This window comes from Oryctolagus cuniculus, chromosome 6 (assembly GCF_964237555.1).
Source record: "Oryctolagus cuniculus chromosome 6, mOryCun1.1, whole genome shotgun sequence".
Taxonomy (NCBI): domain Eukaryota; kingdom Metazoa; phylum Chordata; class Mammalia; order Lagomorpha; family Leporidae; genus Oryctolagus; species Oryctolagus cuniculus.
The window spans coordinates 3,918,030-3,931,750 of NC_091437.1; the positions used below are offsets into that span (position 1 = coordinate 3,918,030).

At 57.6% G+C, this 13,721-nt stretch overlaps 1 protein-coding gene across 5 annotated transcripts in view; it reads right to left on the bottom strand.

Annotated features, from left to right (window-relative positions):
• MCC (MCC regulator of WNT signaling pathway) overlaps positions 1–13,721 on the bottom strand; it is a 446,323-nt gene that overhangs the window by 9,338 nt on the left and 423,264 nt on the right. For all 5 annotated transcript variants that reach the window (XM_017337630.3, XM_070076011.1, XM_070076012.1 and 2 more), the window contains one exon: positions 5,706–5,940. In XM_017337630.3, the coding sequence (XP_017193119.3) occupies positions 5,706–5,940 (235 nt within the window). The remainder of the gene's footprint in view (positions 1–5,705; positions 5,941–13,721) is intronic.

The following is a 13,721-nucleotide window of genomic DNA, read 5'->3' on the forward strand; positions in this document are numbered from 1 at the left end:
ATACTTGGGTTCAACAGGAGGAAAACCCAACAACCAGAAGCGTCCGCCACGGGCACCCCTGCGGGGCTGGAGGTCAGTTCTGTGCACACAGGGCTGAGCCACACCCCCCAAGGCTGTACAGGCACCCACGCACGAAGGCTGGGTTGGACGAGGCCCCAGCCAATTCCCATGTCAGATTCCACACAGCACGCCACACATTCAACCCCAGAAGAGCACCGCTGTGGCCTTGCAGCTGAGCTGGGCAGGCGCGGGACCCACGCAGCAGCGCCACCGCCTTGCTCTACTTTTGAGAGCCCAGACCCAATACACAGAGGCAGAATCCTTCACGGGACTTCTGGGAGTGTCTTAAATAAACCATGTGGTTGTTTTCTGTGGAGACTAAAATGGGACGATGCTACCTGGGAGCCAGCAGCTGCACAGCAAGGCTAACCGGCAGCCTTCCCTGAGCACAAAACGCCGCCTTCCGAAAGGAACGCATCCGACTCCCCCACCCGAGCTAGCAGTTACGGCACCTCCATTCACGCATGTGGGAGCCCCCTGGCTGCCCACGGTGACCCGCCCCTGAGAAACCAACCAGAGGCCTGGGGCGCCAGGCAGGTCAGACCTGGGGTGGGCATCTTCTCCCTCCGCTGTGCAGAAACAGCCGGGGGCCCCCACCAAGGCACAGGCACTCGGGGCTGGGGGCTAAGTCAGTGTGTTCCTGACCACTTGGAAGAACACGCTGAACCCTTTCTTCCCTAGAAACCAGGATGGAAGGTGTTTCTGGGACCCAGAAGACGCTCAGCCTTTGCCATCAGGAGCAGGACACTGCACACCCACCTATCGTGGGTGGTCACTCCCAGGACAAACGCCTAGAGCACGCCTGAGAGAAGGGCAGGGGCACGCACAGGGGCCAGAGAGGAGGCGGACCCTGCAACCCTGTGATCTGGTCTTCCTGCTATGCAAGGGAGGGCCTCAGCTCTGAGGCAAGGCTCAGAGCTGGACTCGCCATACTTCCCACAACAAGAGACCTTACACCGCCATTTTGGACACATGCAAGGAACCCTGTCATTTCTCAGGCTCTGAGCTGGAAAACTAAAATCTCTTTTGAGGAACCACACTCACCTTGTGCCAGCATCTGAAGCAAAGAATGTAACAGAACCTAGTCCTGAAGCTCTGCAGCCCACAGGGTACACCTGGCATAAACACAACAGCCCCTGCAGGGACACCCGTAACACAGGACCCCACAGGACACTAAGGTGGGTCAGAGAGTCCAACACACAGCAGGTGCAACACAAGTGACAGGCATCAGGTCCAAGGAGCACAAACAGCAGAAGGTGAAAAACTAGAAAATAAGTATCTAAAATTATGTCAAAGAGATACACAGGAGTCAAAATAAAAAAGATAGGATAGGACAGGCTGGTGCTGTGGCACAGTGGGTTAAAGCCCCAGCCTGCAGGGCCAGCATGCTATATAAGAGCCGGTTTGAGTCCCAACTGCTCCACTTCCAATTCAGCTCCCTGCTAATGCGCCTGGGAAAGCAGTGGAAGATGGCCCAGGTCCTTGGGCCCCTGCACACATCTGGGAGACCTGGAAGAAGCTTCTAGCTCCGCCCGTTGTGGTCATTTGCGGGGAGTGAACCAGCCGATGGAAGATCTCTCTCTTTCTCTCTGTTTCTACTTCTCTCTGTAACTCTTTCAAATAAATAATTTTTTTTAAAAAAGGATAGGACATTTAGAAAAGAAGAGTGGACTTAAAGAAGAACCTCGTAGAACCTCTAGAAAGAGCCCATACAAGGAGCCAGCACTTACACCCTAGAACAAAAGGGCTATGTCAGCACAACTGGTCTCAGGTCCGGTGTGGGTGAACTCACATCCTCACACCCTGGGGACAAGGTGGCCCTGACGGGACCCTGACCCTGCAAGGAGCTCACAGGCTGCGCACAGCCAGAATGCCTGCAACAGCCGCGCCTGGGCCAGGAGACACTCAGACTGCCTCCCTCCCAGCTTTTCATGATTTCTGCTCGCTCTTCTAAGATGACGGCATCATTTATTTTCAAGTGGTAAATGGAATATTATTGCCCTTATTCAATAAAAAAATGCCTTTCTTGGCCAGAATATCACTGGATTTGATTAACACCGAGTAATAGTACACATTGGCCAGGATTCAGAAGAAAATCATTCGTCTCTGGCCAAAGGAAACATATCGCCTGGAATACGTAATGGCAGGGCAGCTCCCTGGTTCAAGCTACAGAGTGCAAGGGTCCACAGAGCGGGCTCACAACTGGGGAAAAGTCACAGCCGGCTCGTGGGCAGGGAGAGGACACAGCCAGGCACGCCAAGGACCCTTCCGAGAAAGCCGGCGTGGGTGCGCGGAGGCGGGGTGGGGCACTCCCACATCTGTCCCTGCTGCCTGGGCTTCCCGCTGCAGCAGCCACCGAGGGCAGGGACACTAGCTCCAGAAGTGGCGTCACCACAGAGGGCGGAGCTGATCTCCGCAGGTCAGAATCGGGTTATGAGTTACGAACTCAGCACTGCTGAGACCCACTCGGGCCTGCTACACCTGCCCAGACCCTGAGACCCACTCGGGCCTGCTACACCTGCCCAGAAATGAGACCCACTCGGGCCTGCTACACCTGCCCAGACCCTGAGACCCACTCGGGCCTGCTACACCTGCCCAGAAATGAGACCCACTCGGGCCTGCTACACCTGTCCAGACCCTGAGACCCACTCGGGCCTGCCACACCTGCCCAGACCCTCAGACCCACTAGGGCCTGCCACACCTGCCCAGAAATGAGACCCACTTGGGCCTGCCACACCTGTCCAGAAATGAGACCCACTCGGGCCTGCCACACCCGCCCAGACCCTGAGCCAGCCGTGGCTTCTGTCCCAGAGCCACTCTTGCAGCTGGTGCCTGGGGCAGGGACATGGCAGCATCCAAGGCTGCGTAAGCCAGGCTTGGCTCGTGGCACAGTGGAGTCCAGAGAGCAGGCTTGGAGGCACAGCTGCCAGCTGCCAGCCCCTCTCCCCCCATCCCCAGGGCCTGCAGCTGAGCCCTGTGCAGCCCGAGCAGGCCCCCACTGTGGAGTGGCACAGTAGCAGGCTGCTGGCCGGCTGTTACCCTGTTCCCAGTCCACATGGAGACGCTGCAGGACGATTCCAACACCAAGGGCCTGTCGCAGTGCGGGCCCCACAGGCTGAGGGCGAAATCCTCACTTCATGAGTTGCCAGGGACACCCGCACTTCTGACCGACTGCCTACAAAACTGGGGATTCCCTCGAACTGCCCAGGACCCACCGTCAGCCAGAACAACGTGCAGAACCAAGGAGTCAGCGCACTTAGGGTTACAGTTTTAGTCCACACAGCAAAGTCTGAGGGTTCCGGTGCAGACCCCAAGAAGCCAGGGTGTGTCACCGACTGGAAGTTTACCTGAGCTTTGGGGACCTGGATTTCTCTTGGGGTTCCATTACACAAGCATGATGGACTAAATCACTGACCACAAGATAGAACTCAACCTCCAGCGTGCTGGCCCTCTCCCGGCTGTGTGATCCTGCAGGATCAACCTCATGCAGGTGTTCCAAGGGGGTCCACCTGACTCACCTCATCAGCTGGGCAGGGGGCACGCTCATGTGGGTTTTGACGCTGTGTCAGGAACCAGGGACAAGTATCAACCAGCCTTCACTGCGTGGGAGCAGGCAGCAGGTGAAGGCTGGAACCTGGCAACCCTGGCCAGAAACACGCAGTGTAGGCCCTGCTGAGTCGGCCCAGCCCCCTCCCAGTGTAGGCCCTGCTGAGTCAGCCCAGCCCCCTCCCAGTGTGGGTCCTGCTGAGTCAGCCCAGCCCCCTCCCAGTGTGGGTCCTGCTGAGTCAGCCCAGCCCCCTCCCAGTGTAGGCCCTGCTGAGTCAGCCCAGCCCCCTCCCAGTGTAGTCCTCTGAGACGGCCCAGCCCCCTCCCAGTGTAGGTCCCGCTGAGTCGGCCCAGCCCCCTCCCAGTGTAGTCCTGCTGAGTCAGCCCAGCCCCCTCCCAGTGTAGGCCCTGCTGAGTCAGCCCAGCCTCCCAGTGTAGGCCCTGCTGAGTTAGCCCAGCCCTCTCCCAGTGTAATCCTCTGAGACGGCCCAGCCCCCTGCCAGTGTAGTCCTCTGAGATGGCCCAGCCCCCTCCCTCCCAGTGTAGTCCTCTGAGAAGGCCCAGCCTCCCAGTGTAGGTCCTGCTGAGTCGGCCCAGCCCTCTCCCAGTATAGGCCCTGCTGAGTCAGCCCAGCCCCCTCCCAGTGTAGGCCCTGCTGAGTCAGCCCAGCCCCCTCCCTCCCAGTGTCCGTCCCGCTCAGACGGCCCAGCCTCCTAGCGAGGGCACCAGCTTTCAGGACATTGCTCCCACTCTAGAGACGCTGGCACACAGCCCAGCCAGGGCACGCACAGCACAGATCCTGTCGGGAAACGGCCGGAACAGCACTGCCGGCCTTCCCAGGAGGGCGCTGTGGTCTGGGCAGACCCAGCACTGCGACTGGCCGTGCCTGTGTCCCCGCCTCCAGACACCACCAGCATCAGCAGCCCCAGGAGGCCTTCAGGCACTCCTGGGATCGAGGGCACGTAGACAACTGTGGAGTGCACCCTGCGGATGTCTGATCAGGTTCTCTTGGCGACTGAGGTGTTTCAGGGTGGGGCTGGGCCCCAGGGGCACCCCTAGAATTCAGTTCACCTCTCCAGGATCATCTGCCTCAGGGGCCCCAGACAGAGCGAAGCAGTACCCGCCCGAGAGGGAGGCAGTGGCTCTGCCGCAGGTATCTGCCGGACATGCCTTCCGAGGTCGCAGACCTGTGGGGTGAGAGCCGGGGGGCGGGGGGCGGGGGGCAGGGACCCCCCCTGACGGCACAGCTTCACTCAGACCTGTGGGGTGAGAGCCGGGGGGCAGAGACCCCCCCACGGCACAGCTTCATGTTCAGAGGTCGCAGACCTGTGGGGTGAGAGCCGGGGGCGGGGGGCAGGGACCCCCCACGGCACAGCTCCCCTCAGACCTGTGGGGTGAGAGCCGGGGGGCGGGGACCCCCACATGGCACAGCTTCACTCAGACCTGTGGGGTGAGAGCCGGGGGCGGGGGCAGGGACCCCACGGCACAGCTTCACTCAGACCTGTGGGGTGAGAGCCGGGGGGCAGGGACCCCCCCACGGCACAGCTTCACTCAGACCTGTGGGGTGAGAGCCGGGGGCGGGGGGCGGGGACCCCACGGCACAGCTTCATGTTCAGAGGTCGCAGACCTGTGGGGTGAGAGCCGGGGGCGGGGGGCAGGGACCCCCCACGGCACAGCTCCCCTCAGACCTGTGGGGTGAGAGCCGGGGGGCGGGGACCCCCACATGGCACAGCTTCACTCAGACCTGTGGGGTGAGAGCCGGGGGCGGGGGCAGGGACCCCACGGCACAGCTTCACTCAGACCTGTGGGGTGAGAGCCGGGGGGCAGGGACCCCCCCACGGCACAGCTTCACTCAGACCTGTGGGGTGAGAGCCGGGGGCGGGGGGCGGGGACCCCACGGCACAGCTTCATGTTCAGAGGTCGCAGACCTGTGGGGTGAGAGCCGGGGGCGGGGGGCAGGGACCCCCCACGGCACAGCTCCACTCAGACCTGTGGGGTGAGAGCCGGGGGGCGGGGGCAGGGACCCCCCACGGCACAGCTTCATGTTCAGAGGTCGCAGGCCTGTGGGGTGAGAGCCGCGGGGGACCCCCACTGCATACCTTCATGGCCATGAGCTCCTGCATGAGCACCGCGTTCTCCAGGTCCAGCCTCTGGCTGTCCCCGCGCGGCTTCACGTCGCAGCTGAGCGGGTCGATGTGGATGCTCTCCAGCTCCAGCATGGTCAGCTTGACGGCGGCCCGGTCGTTCCTGAGCTGCTGGATGTAATCCTTCAGCCTCTGCTCGTCCTCCTTGGTGAACTCTGTGTCGCAGCTGCTGGCCGTGGAGCTGGTTGTGCTGAGGGGAGAAACGCCACGCGTGTCCGAGTCGCCCCGACAGAACCCCACTCCCGGCTCTCCCCCACAGCCCTTCCCCAGCACGGCTAACGCTGGGCCCAAAGAGCCTCCTTCAAGGCCTGGGGGGCTGACGCCAGCTTTTAAAGAGTAAGAGAAACATTCACACTGTTGCACACAATGGTGTAGAAGCCAAAGACGAACGTCTAAGCAAGTGCCAGGTGCACGGCGAGGTTGAGGACGAGTCTAAAACACAACGCAGCAAACAACCACGCGTATCAAAGGAGGCAAAGCTTTTCACCACGACGGCTGTGACAGTGGTGGGTGTATTTACACGAGGAAACAGGATGCAAATACAGTGTGTATAAGTAAAAACAGGTGACTACATGGACAGGACTTTGCAAAAGGACATGATAAGGGAACTAAGAAGTTGAAGAAATGCCTACACTATGGTCCGTGGCCATGCACATGGACACACGTGCACACACCCATGTGTGCCAGTGTCCCCAACGGTGGCAGGAGTGGGCGTGAGGTGACGTGTGCTGCTTGCATCTCGTACCAGGGAAGACACAGGTGGGTGTAACACAATAGCAACAGCCTTGAGAGTGGGTCCTGGGCCTCACGACCAGCAGGGACTCAGGCTGGCCACGGTGGCCTGTGGGGGCCTTTGCCTTGCGGCTGGGTGGAGGCTGTCAGACCCGAGACGCATGCTGGTGAGCCCCAGGCCCTGCGAGCTCCTGGGGAGGCAACCCACCACGAAAGGCAGAACACCCCGGGCACCCCAGAAGGTCCTGGTCAGTGCCAGCGGCAGACGGGCTGCCCTGCCATCCAGACGAGGCCCCTCCCTCCAGCTCAGTCTGGGAGGAACCTCAGTTTCAGGAGCTGTGTTTACCCCACGCGGCCTGTCTGTGCTTGGCTCACACCCCATGGAACTGGTTTTGCAAAGACAGCAGCACAAGCAGGGGCCTGAATTCTCCTCAGAACAGGCCAGGTCGGTTTCATTATCTCTGTTGTTACAGATGTGGAAACTGAGGCTCATAGCCCCTAAGCAGCTCGTCACGAAGGTGGTGCAACGAGACTCAGGTTGTGGCCTTCACATCCCACGGTCCTGTTTCTTTCCTAAAACCCAGGGAGCCAGGAGCAAGGAGCGGTCTGCCCTCCTCACCTGATCCAGGAAGAGAGGTGACAGGCCCAGGACCCTGGCCCAGCAGAGGGCGTCCCATATCCTAGACACCAAGGGCAACTGTACTCTTGGCAAGAACAGGTTTAGGGAGAGAAGTGACAGGGGCGGAGCCCCTCTGCTTAGCTGGCGTTCACGGGAGAAGACAGCACCGCAGGACTGGGGTGGTCTTTATGCCAGAGAACAACTTCTAGAACAGGAAATGCCGGACCCTCTCTGGGGCTGCCCTCACTCCCGCCACCCCATCAGGACAGACCGGAAGTTAACCCGAAGCTCAACACCCTCCTGGGACTGTGATGTGGAATTAAGTCAGCTGCGCAAGGCCATGGTGCCCCTCCCTTGGTGTTTGGTCAGACACTGCCCTGAGGGTTTTTACATGTGCTTAACATTTAATCAGGAGACTGTGAGTCAAGATCAGTGTCCATGGCGTGGGCAGGCCTCATCCCATCAGCTGGATGCCTTAAGAGCAGAGTGAGGTCCCCCATGGAGGAGAGCTCTGCCTGCACACAGCCCTGCAGCTCAAGACTGCAAATCAACTCTTTCTTGGGCTCCAGCCTGACCTGCAGGCTCGAGGAGTCCCCAGCTCCATAATCAAACGAGCCAGTTCCTTAGACAGCTCTGAGTGCGAGTGTGTGTGCAGACACAGGTGTCCATGCAGAAGCAGGTATCTCCATGGAGACAGATACATAGAACAATACACACAGACACCCCGAAGCAGACACGGGAACAGAAAGACACATCCTCAGGTAGATCCTGCATCTCCCACTGGTCCCGTCTCCCTGCAGAGCCCCCAAGCCCAAGTGCTGCCGTCACCTCTGCCAAGTACCTTACACTCTTTGTAGATTTCCTTAACTGTAAAATGTAGTTGATACAGATGTTTCCTAACACTGCGTTAAGGAGTGAGTGAGGAAAAATGGGCAGTGTTTACAGCAGTGACCAGCACACGGAAAGCGGTCAATAAACACAGCTGTTTTTCATTAATTCAACAAATATTGCACAGCCTCCGTGGTGACTCTCGTAGGTCCTGTAAAAACCCTAGCCCTCACGGACTCATACTCTAGCAGGGGAGACAGCAAGCGACAGACAGGTGTCTCAGGAGGGGACAAGTCCCAGCAGAGGCCTGGGGAGGGGCTTATTATTGAAATAAATCTGCAGGGAAGGGCTGCCCGGTGCTCACATCTGGGTAGACCTGCAAGAGGTCAGACAGGGAGCCACGTGGATATCTAGAGGAAGAGAGATCCAGCCAGCGGGCCCAGCACCTGCAAAGGCCCTGAGGCAGCGAGCAGGCCAGCAAGAATGAGACTGGCTGGAGAGGGGGCAGAGAGCTAGGTCACGGAGGGAATGGAAGCCACAGGAGTTTGCAGAGGGGAACAAAGTGTTCCACCTTCCGTGTAACAGGACCCCTCTGGCCATTATGCTGAGACGCCAGAAAGCCAGGACGACAGTGGGGAAAGCCCTTGGGAGGGCTGTGACCGCCCCAGGAGGAGCTGGGGGAAGCCTGGGGTGGGACAGAAACAGTGTCACCCATGTTGCTTTCTGGGGCTGAGAAGGGAGAAGCAGGTGCACTATTCAGACCCGACACCTCAGGACCCTCCACAGCGAAACGAGAGCATGACGGAGCAGGACAGGGAGAACAGCGCGCACAGCCGAGGACCCGGGGCCCTGGCGCTACAGCTGGGTCTGCCAGCAGCTGCCAGACGACAGGGATTCACCCAAGGGAGAAGCAGAGGCTCCTTCTCCGGATCTCAGGAAGCCCAGCCTGCAAACAGCTCATGCAGGCCAGTAGACACCCCTTGGGTAGGACTCGGCAGCTCACCTACAGTCAACACCGGCACTGTAGGACAGATGTCCCCAGAGGAACGAGCAACAAACCCAGAGAAAACTCGAGCAGTGGCACTGTTTGCAGAGTGCTCCATGGGGCCCTGTGGTGTGCGCTGAGACGGCCAGGCACTGGGGCAGTGTAGGGGGAGGCTCTGGGAACACCTCCTTCCTAGGCAGCTGGGACTTGGGTCCAAGGCTAACTTACAAACTGTCTTTCCTCATCAGAAATCATCTTGAAGTTTCACAACACACGGTAATACAGAGAATAGCCACCATGCAAGTGCTTGCCTCCTGTAACACTCTGTTTTCTTCAGACTACTGTTTCAGAAAGGCAACGCTACACATTAAACACCCTTTCCTGACTTTAAAATGGGGACGTGAACCCAGCCGGAGTTGCCGGTGCTTCTGCAGGAACTGCAGTGATCCCGGGTGGCAGACTCCCACCGCAGTTCTCACAGAGGGGTGCTGAGCTGGCCACGACAGCATCACCCAGGAGCCTGTTAGGATGCACACCCCAGGCCCTGACCCAGATCAGGAACTCCAGAGGGGAGAGGCAGTCTGTGTGTTAACACTTCTTCCGGGGGATCCTGTCACGGTGCAGGTGAGAGGGGCTCCGGTCTACCTGCCAGCACAAGTGGGTGCTCCAGGACCCTGCGAGGCAGCAGCACGCTTGCCCATTTTCCAGTGATTCTGAGCAGGCCCCGATGTCCCCCCAGACCCGAGCAGAGGCCCTGCCTCTGTTAACCGCCGGGAGTGAATTACCCACCCTGTCCTGCTACGGTCAACAATACAAGCTGGAAAGGACGCCGGGACTTGAGGCAGGCAGCACCAGCTGCTCCTGCTGCCCCGCCCGCTCTGGACCTGCTCTGGGGGAGGAGCGGACACGGCCTTCTCAGGACATCCCTGAAGGGCATCAGCCAGCCACAGGCTATCCTGAGAGCTGCCAGAAAGAAGTGTCCAGGAGACTGCAAGCACGAGCGGCCAGGGACTGCCAGGCTCTGTCACCCTCCGGGGCCTGGAGGCCACCCTGGCATGCAGGGAAGGCTTTTTCTCACCACTCCCTTTGCTATGAGCACAGTTTTCATAAAGGAAAACCAGGAAGAACAAAGGAGTCAGTGCACAGATCCTGCCCTGTTGGAACCTCGAGGCTCTGAAGTGCTTTTAGCAGAGGAAAGTTTAATGTCAAGGCCAATACCACAGCCTGGCCACCAGAGCGCCCCTCCACCCCCAGGACACAGCAGGGAGTGCATCAGGCGAGGTTAATTACCACTCTGCCGGATGCCGGCACATCTCACCACAGCGTACCACTGACAGCAGCAGGAGGGGCAGCGGTGGCCTTCCCCCTGCCTCCCTCGCGCGGAGGTGCGGGTGGCCTCTGAGGGCTGGTGCTGGTTGCCAGGTCAGGGTAACGTCATCCATTAACTCTCCCAGCTCCGAGTGGGACGAGCCCAGCCGACACGGGCACAGCTGTGTGCGGGCTGCCGTTCCCGTCTCTACCACGGGAGGCTGTTCCGTGAGCCGATGTGGGGGGAGGCGGCAGAGCGACAAGGCCCAGCCCATCCCGGCCCAGTCCCACGTGCTGCAGTTGGGCTCTCGTTCCTGAGGCTGGGATGGACCAGCAGTGTCCTTTAGTAAGACTCTGATAGCCCACCCGCACTGTGCTGGCCTAACTACTTTCTCTCTGCCCATCCTCCTGCATGACACGGCACACGCAGCGGGCCTTCAGCCCAGGGCCAGGGCCCTCTGCCTGCCCTGCCCACCGTGGGACGTGCTGTTCAAAGCAGCCACGGTGCCAGACCTCTCTTCTGTCCCTCCCCTCAGGTCCCATCTCCGTCTTCAAGCAATACCCAACCCTGCCCCTGCTAGGAAAAACTATTTTTTTCTTCAGATTCCTCAGCTTGCCTCAGCAGGAAGCTACAAGGACATTTCATTTCTTGGGCCTCAAAAATGAGATGGAGTTTTCTCAATGCTTTTATCAACATCTCTCCTGGCCTGAGTTGAGATCGGATTTCCTTCACTTGGGAAGGAAGGTGCCGTGGGCTGGGCGGCTGTTGTGTGTTGCATCTGAAGTTCACGTGCAGGAGGGAGTTGGGCCAAGTGGCATGTGGCACTGACACTGCTCCTCCAAGCACAAGGCTGGGCCCTGCCTGCCCACTGCCTCTGTCTGAGTCTTGTGCTGTGAGTATCCCCCGTGGGATACCCATATTAAAATACTAAACTCCAAACCTCTTAGGTTTGTATGCTTTTGAATGTTATCTGACTTCTCCAGGAAAAAAACAGATTAAACGAGATGAGGATAAATTATTTTAACAAATGGTCTGTAACCATCTAACCAAATATGGAAAAACTGACTGCCAGATAAGTCCTCAAAATCTGCATGTTCCAGAATGCTCCTAAGAATCAAAATCAGAACCACAGATATTTAGAAGATAAATTCTAGTCATGCAGCCACGTTTAAAGGTGCCATGATGATGGTGTTGGAAACCAGGCATCTCTGATGTGGTTACTGATAGCAAACCATGAAGTAACAAACCAGCTAGGCCTGCCAGCCAGGACGGCCGGAGCGAACGACGGCGGAAGCCAGGAACAGCAGAGGCCTCCTGCACGCTGGCTGCAGGAGAGTAAACCTGTGAAGCATGGAGGCCTATTTCACACTGGAAACGCTAGTCACTCCTGAGTCAGCCAACTCTACTTCGTAGGCTTGGCCCACAGACCCTGCACAAGAGGAGCAGGCCTAAGGACAGGAGGTGGCTGCAGCAACAATTTGAGAGGAAAACCAGACATAACTGTCCAAGAACAGGAAATTGTTTAAATACACAATGCTATTGCCATCCAATGGAAGACCACGTGACTACTGAAGATAATGGCACATATGGGAAGATATGTAGAGGGGGTTGGTGCTATGGCTAGCGGGCCAAGCCTCCACCTGTGGCACTGGCATCCAATATGGGCACCAGTTTGAGTCCTAGCTACCCCTCTTCTGATCCAGCTCTCTGCTACGGCCTGGGAAAGCAGTAGAAGATGGCCCAGGTGCTTGGGCCTGCACCTATATGGGAGACCTGGAAGAAGCTCCTGGCTTCGGATCGGCCCAAACCCCGCTATTGTGGCCATTTGGGGAGTGAACCAGCAGATAAAAACCCTTTCTCTTTGTCTCTGCCTCAGTCTACCTCTAAAATAAACAGAAGAATAGAATGCTAAGGAGAAAATACATTTACAGAGTCCATATAATTGGATACGTACTACGTTAAAAACTACGTGTAGTCAGGGCTGGTGCTGTGGCACAGTGGGTTAAAGCCCCGGCCTGTAGTGTCAGCACCCATATGGGAAGTGGTTCGAGTCCTGGCTGCCCCACTTCCCATCCAGCTCCCTGATAATGTACCTGGGAAAGCAGCAGAGAATGGTCCCAGTCCTCGGGCCCTTGTATCTGCGTGGGAGATGTGGAAGAAGCTCCTGGAAGCTCCACTCTGGCCGTTGCGGCCATGTGGGGAATGAACCAGAGGATGGAAGAGCCCTCTCTCTGTCTCCACCCCTCTCTGTAACTCTCAATAAATAAAATAATGTCAAAAGAAAAATTTACATGTAGTCACATTTTTATCAATATTATGTTTTTTTTTTTTTTTTAAAGATTTATTGATTTACTTGAGAGGCAGAGTTACAGAGAGTAGTAAAGAGAGAGACAGAGAGATCTCCCATCAGCAGATTCACTCTCCAAATGGCTGCAATGGCCAGAGCTGAGCCGATCCAGAGCCAGGAGCTTCTTCCAGGTCTCCCCTGGGGGTGCAGGGGCCCAATCACTTGGACTATCCAATACTGCTTTCCCAGGCCATAAGCAGAGAGCTGGACCAGAAGTGGAGTAGTTGGGACACGAACTGGTGCCCATATGGGATGCTGGTGGCACAGGCAGAGGCTTAACCTACTATGCCACAGCACCAGCCCCCAATATTGTTGGTCAGCCAGGTACCTGCCTCCCAAGCTCTTCTGCTAGGACCTATCCCTTTCGTCTTCACCCACGTGGCCCCTGTGGGGACTGCCACGGCCACTGGGGTAGGTACCTGGGCCCAGGTGGACGAGTGGTCCTGCCCTAGGATTCTGAAAGCTTGACCTTAGCCAACAGGCTGAGAAGAGATTGTCCTGGCTTTTCTAACTTGTGAAACCAGCCGGCCTCGCGACCACACGCAGGTGTTGTGTGCTGGTTGTGGGGAAGGCTGCCTGTGGAGCCTGGGATGGCCGTGATGTTGACGTGTTCTGCTGGTGCCGGTTTGTCCCAGGCCTCTGTGCTCTGCTGTCAGCCCGGGATGTGGTGGTTCTGTGTCAACCTGGTATCCCTCCAGTGAGGAGCCTGCCAGTACGCTTTTGTCCTCAGCAGCCAAGTTTTTTTTTTTTGTTTGTTTGTTTGGGTTTGTTTTTAACTCATTTATTTTAGGTATCTAAAGTAAAGTAGAAAAGTAGAGAAATAGACAAAGACAGATCTCTCATATATTGGTTTAGTCCCCAAATGCCCAAACAGCTGGGGGCAGGCCTGAGCTGAAGCCAGAGCCATGAACTGAATTAGGGTCTCCCGTGTGGGTGGTGCATGTACCTATTGCCTCCCCAAGGAAGCAAACAGGAAGCTGGAATTTTACAGCAGACCTGAACCCAGTCACTTTGACATGAGACGTGGACCGCTTAAGTGCTGTGCAAAATTGCCCATCCCCAGGGGTCTGTATTTTTAAGGTTTATTTATTTATTTGGTAGGCAGAACAACAGAGAGATGGGACAAGGAGAGAGTACTGGGCCATCATCTG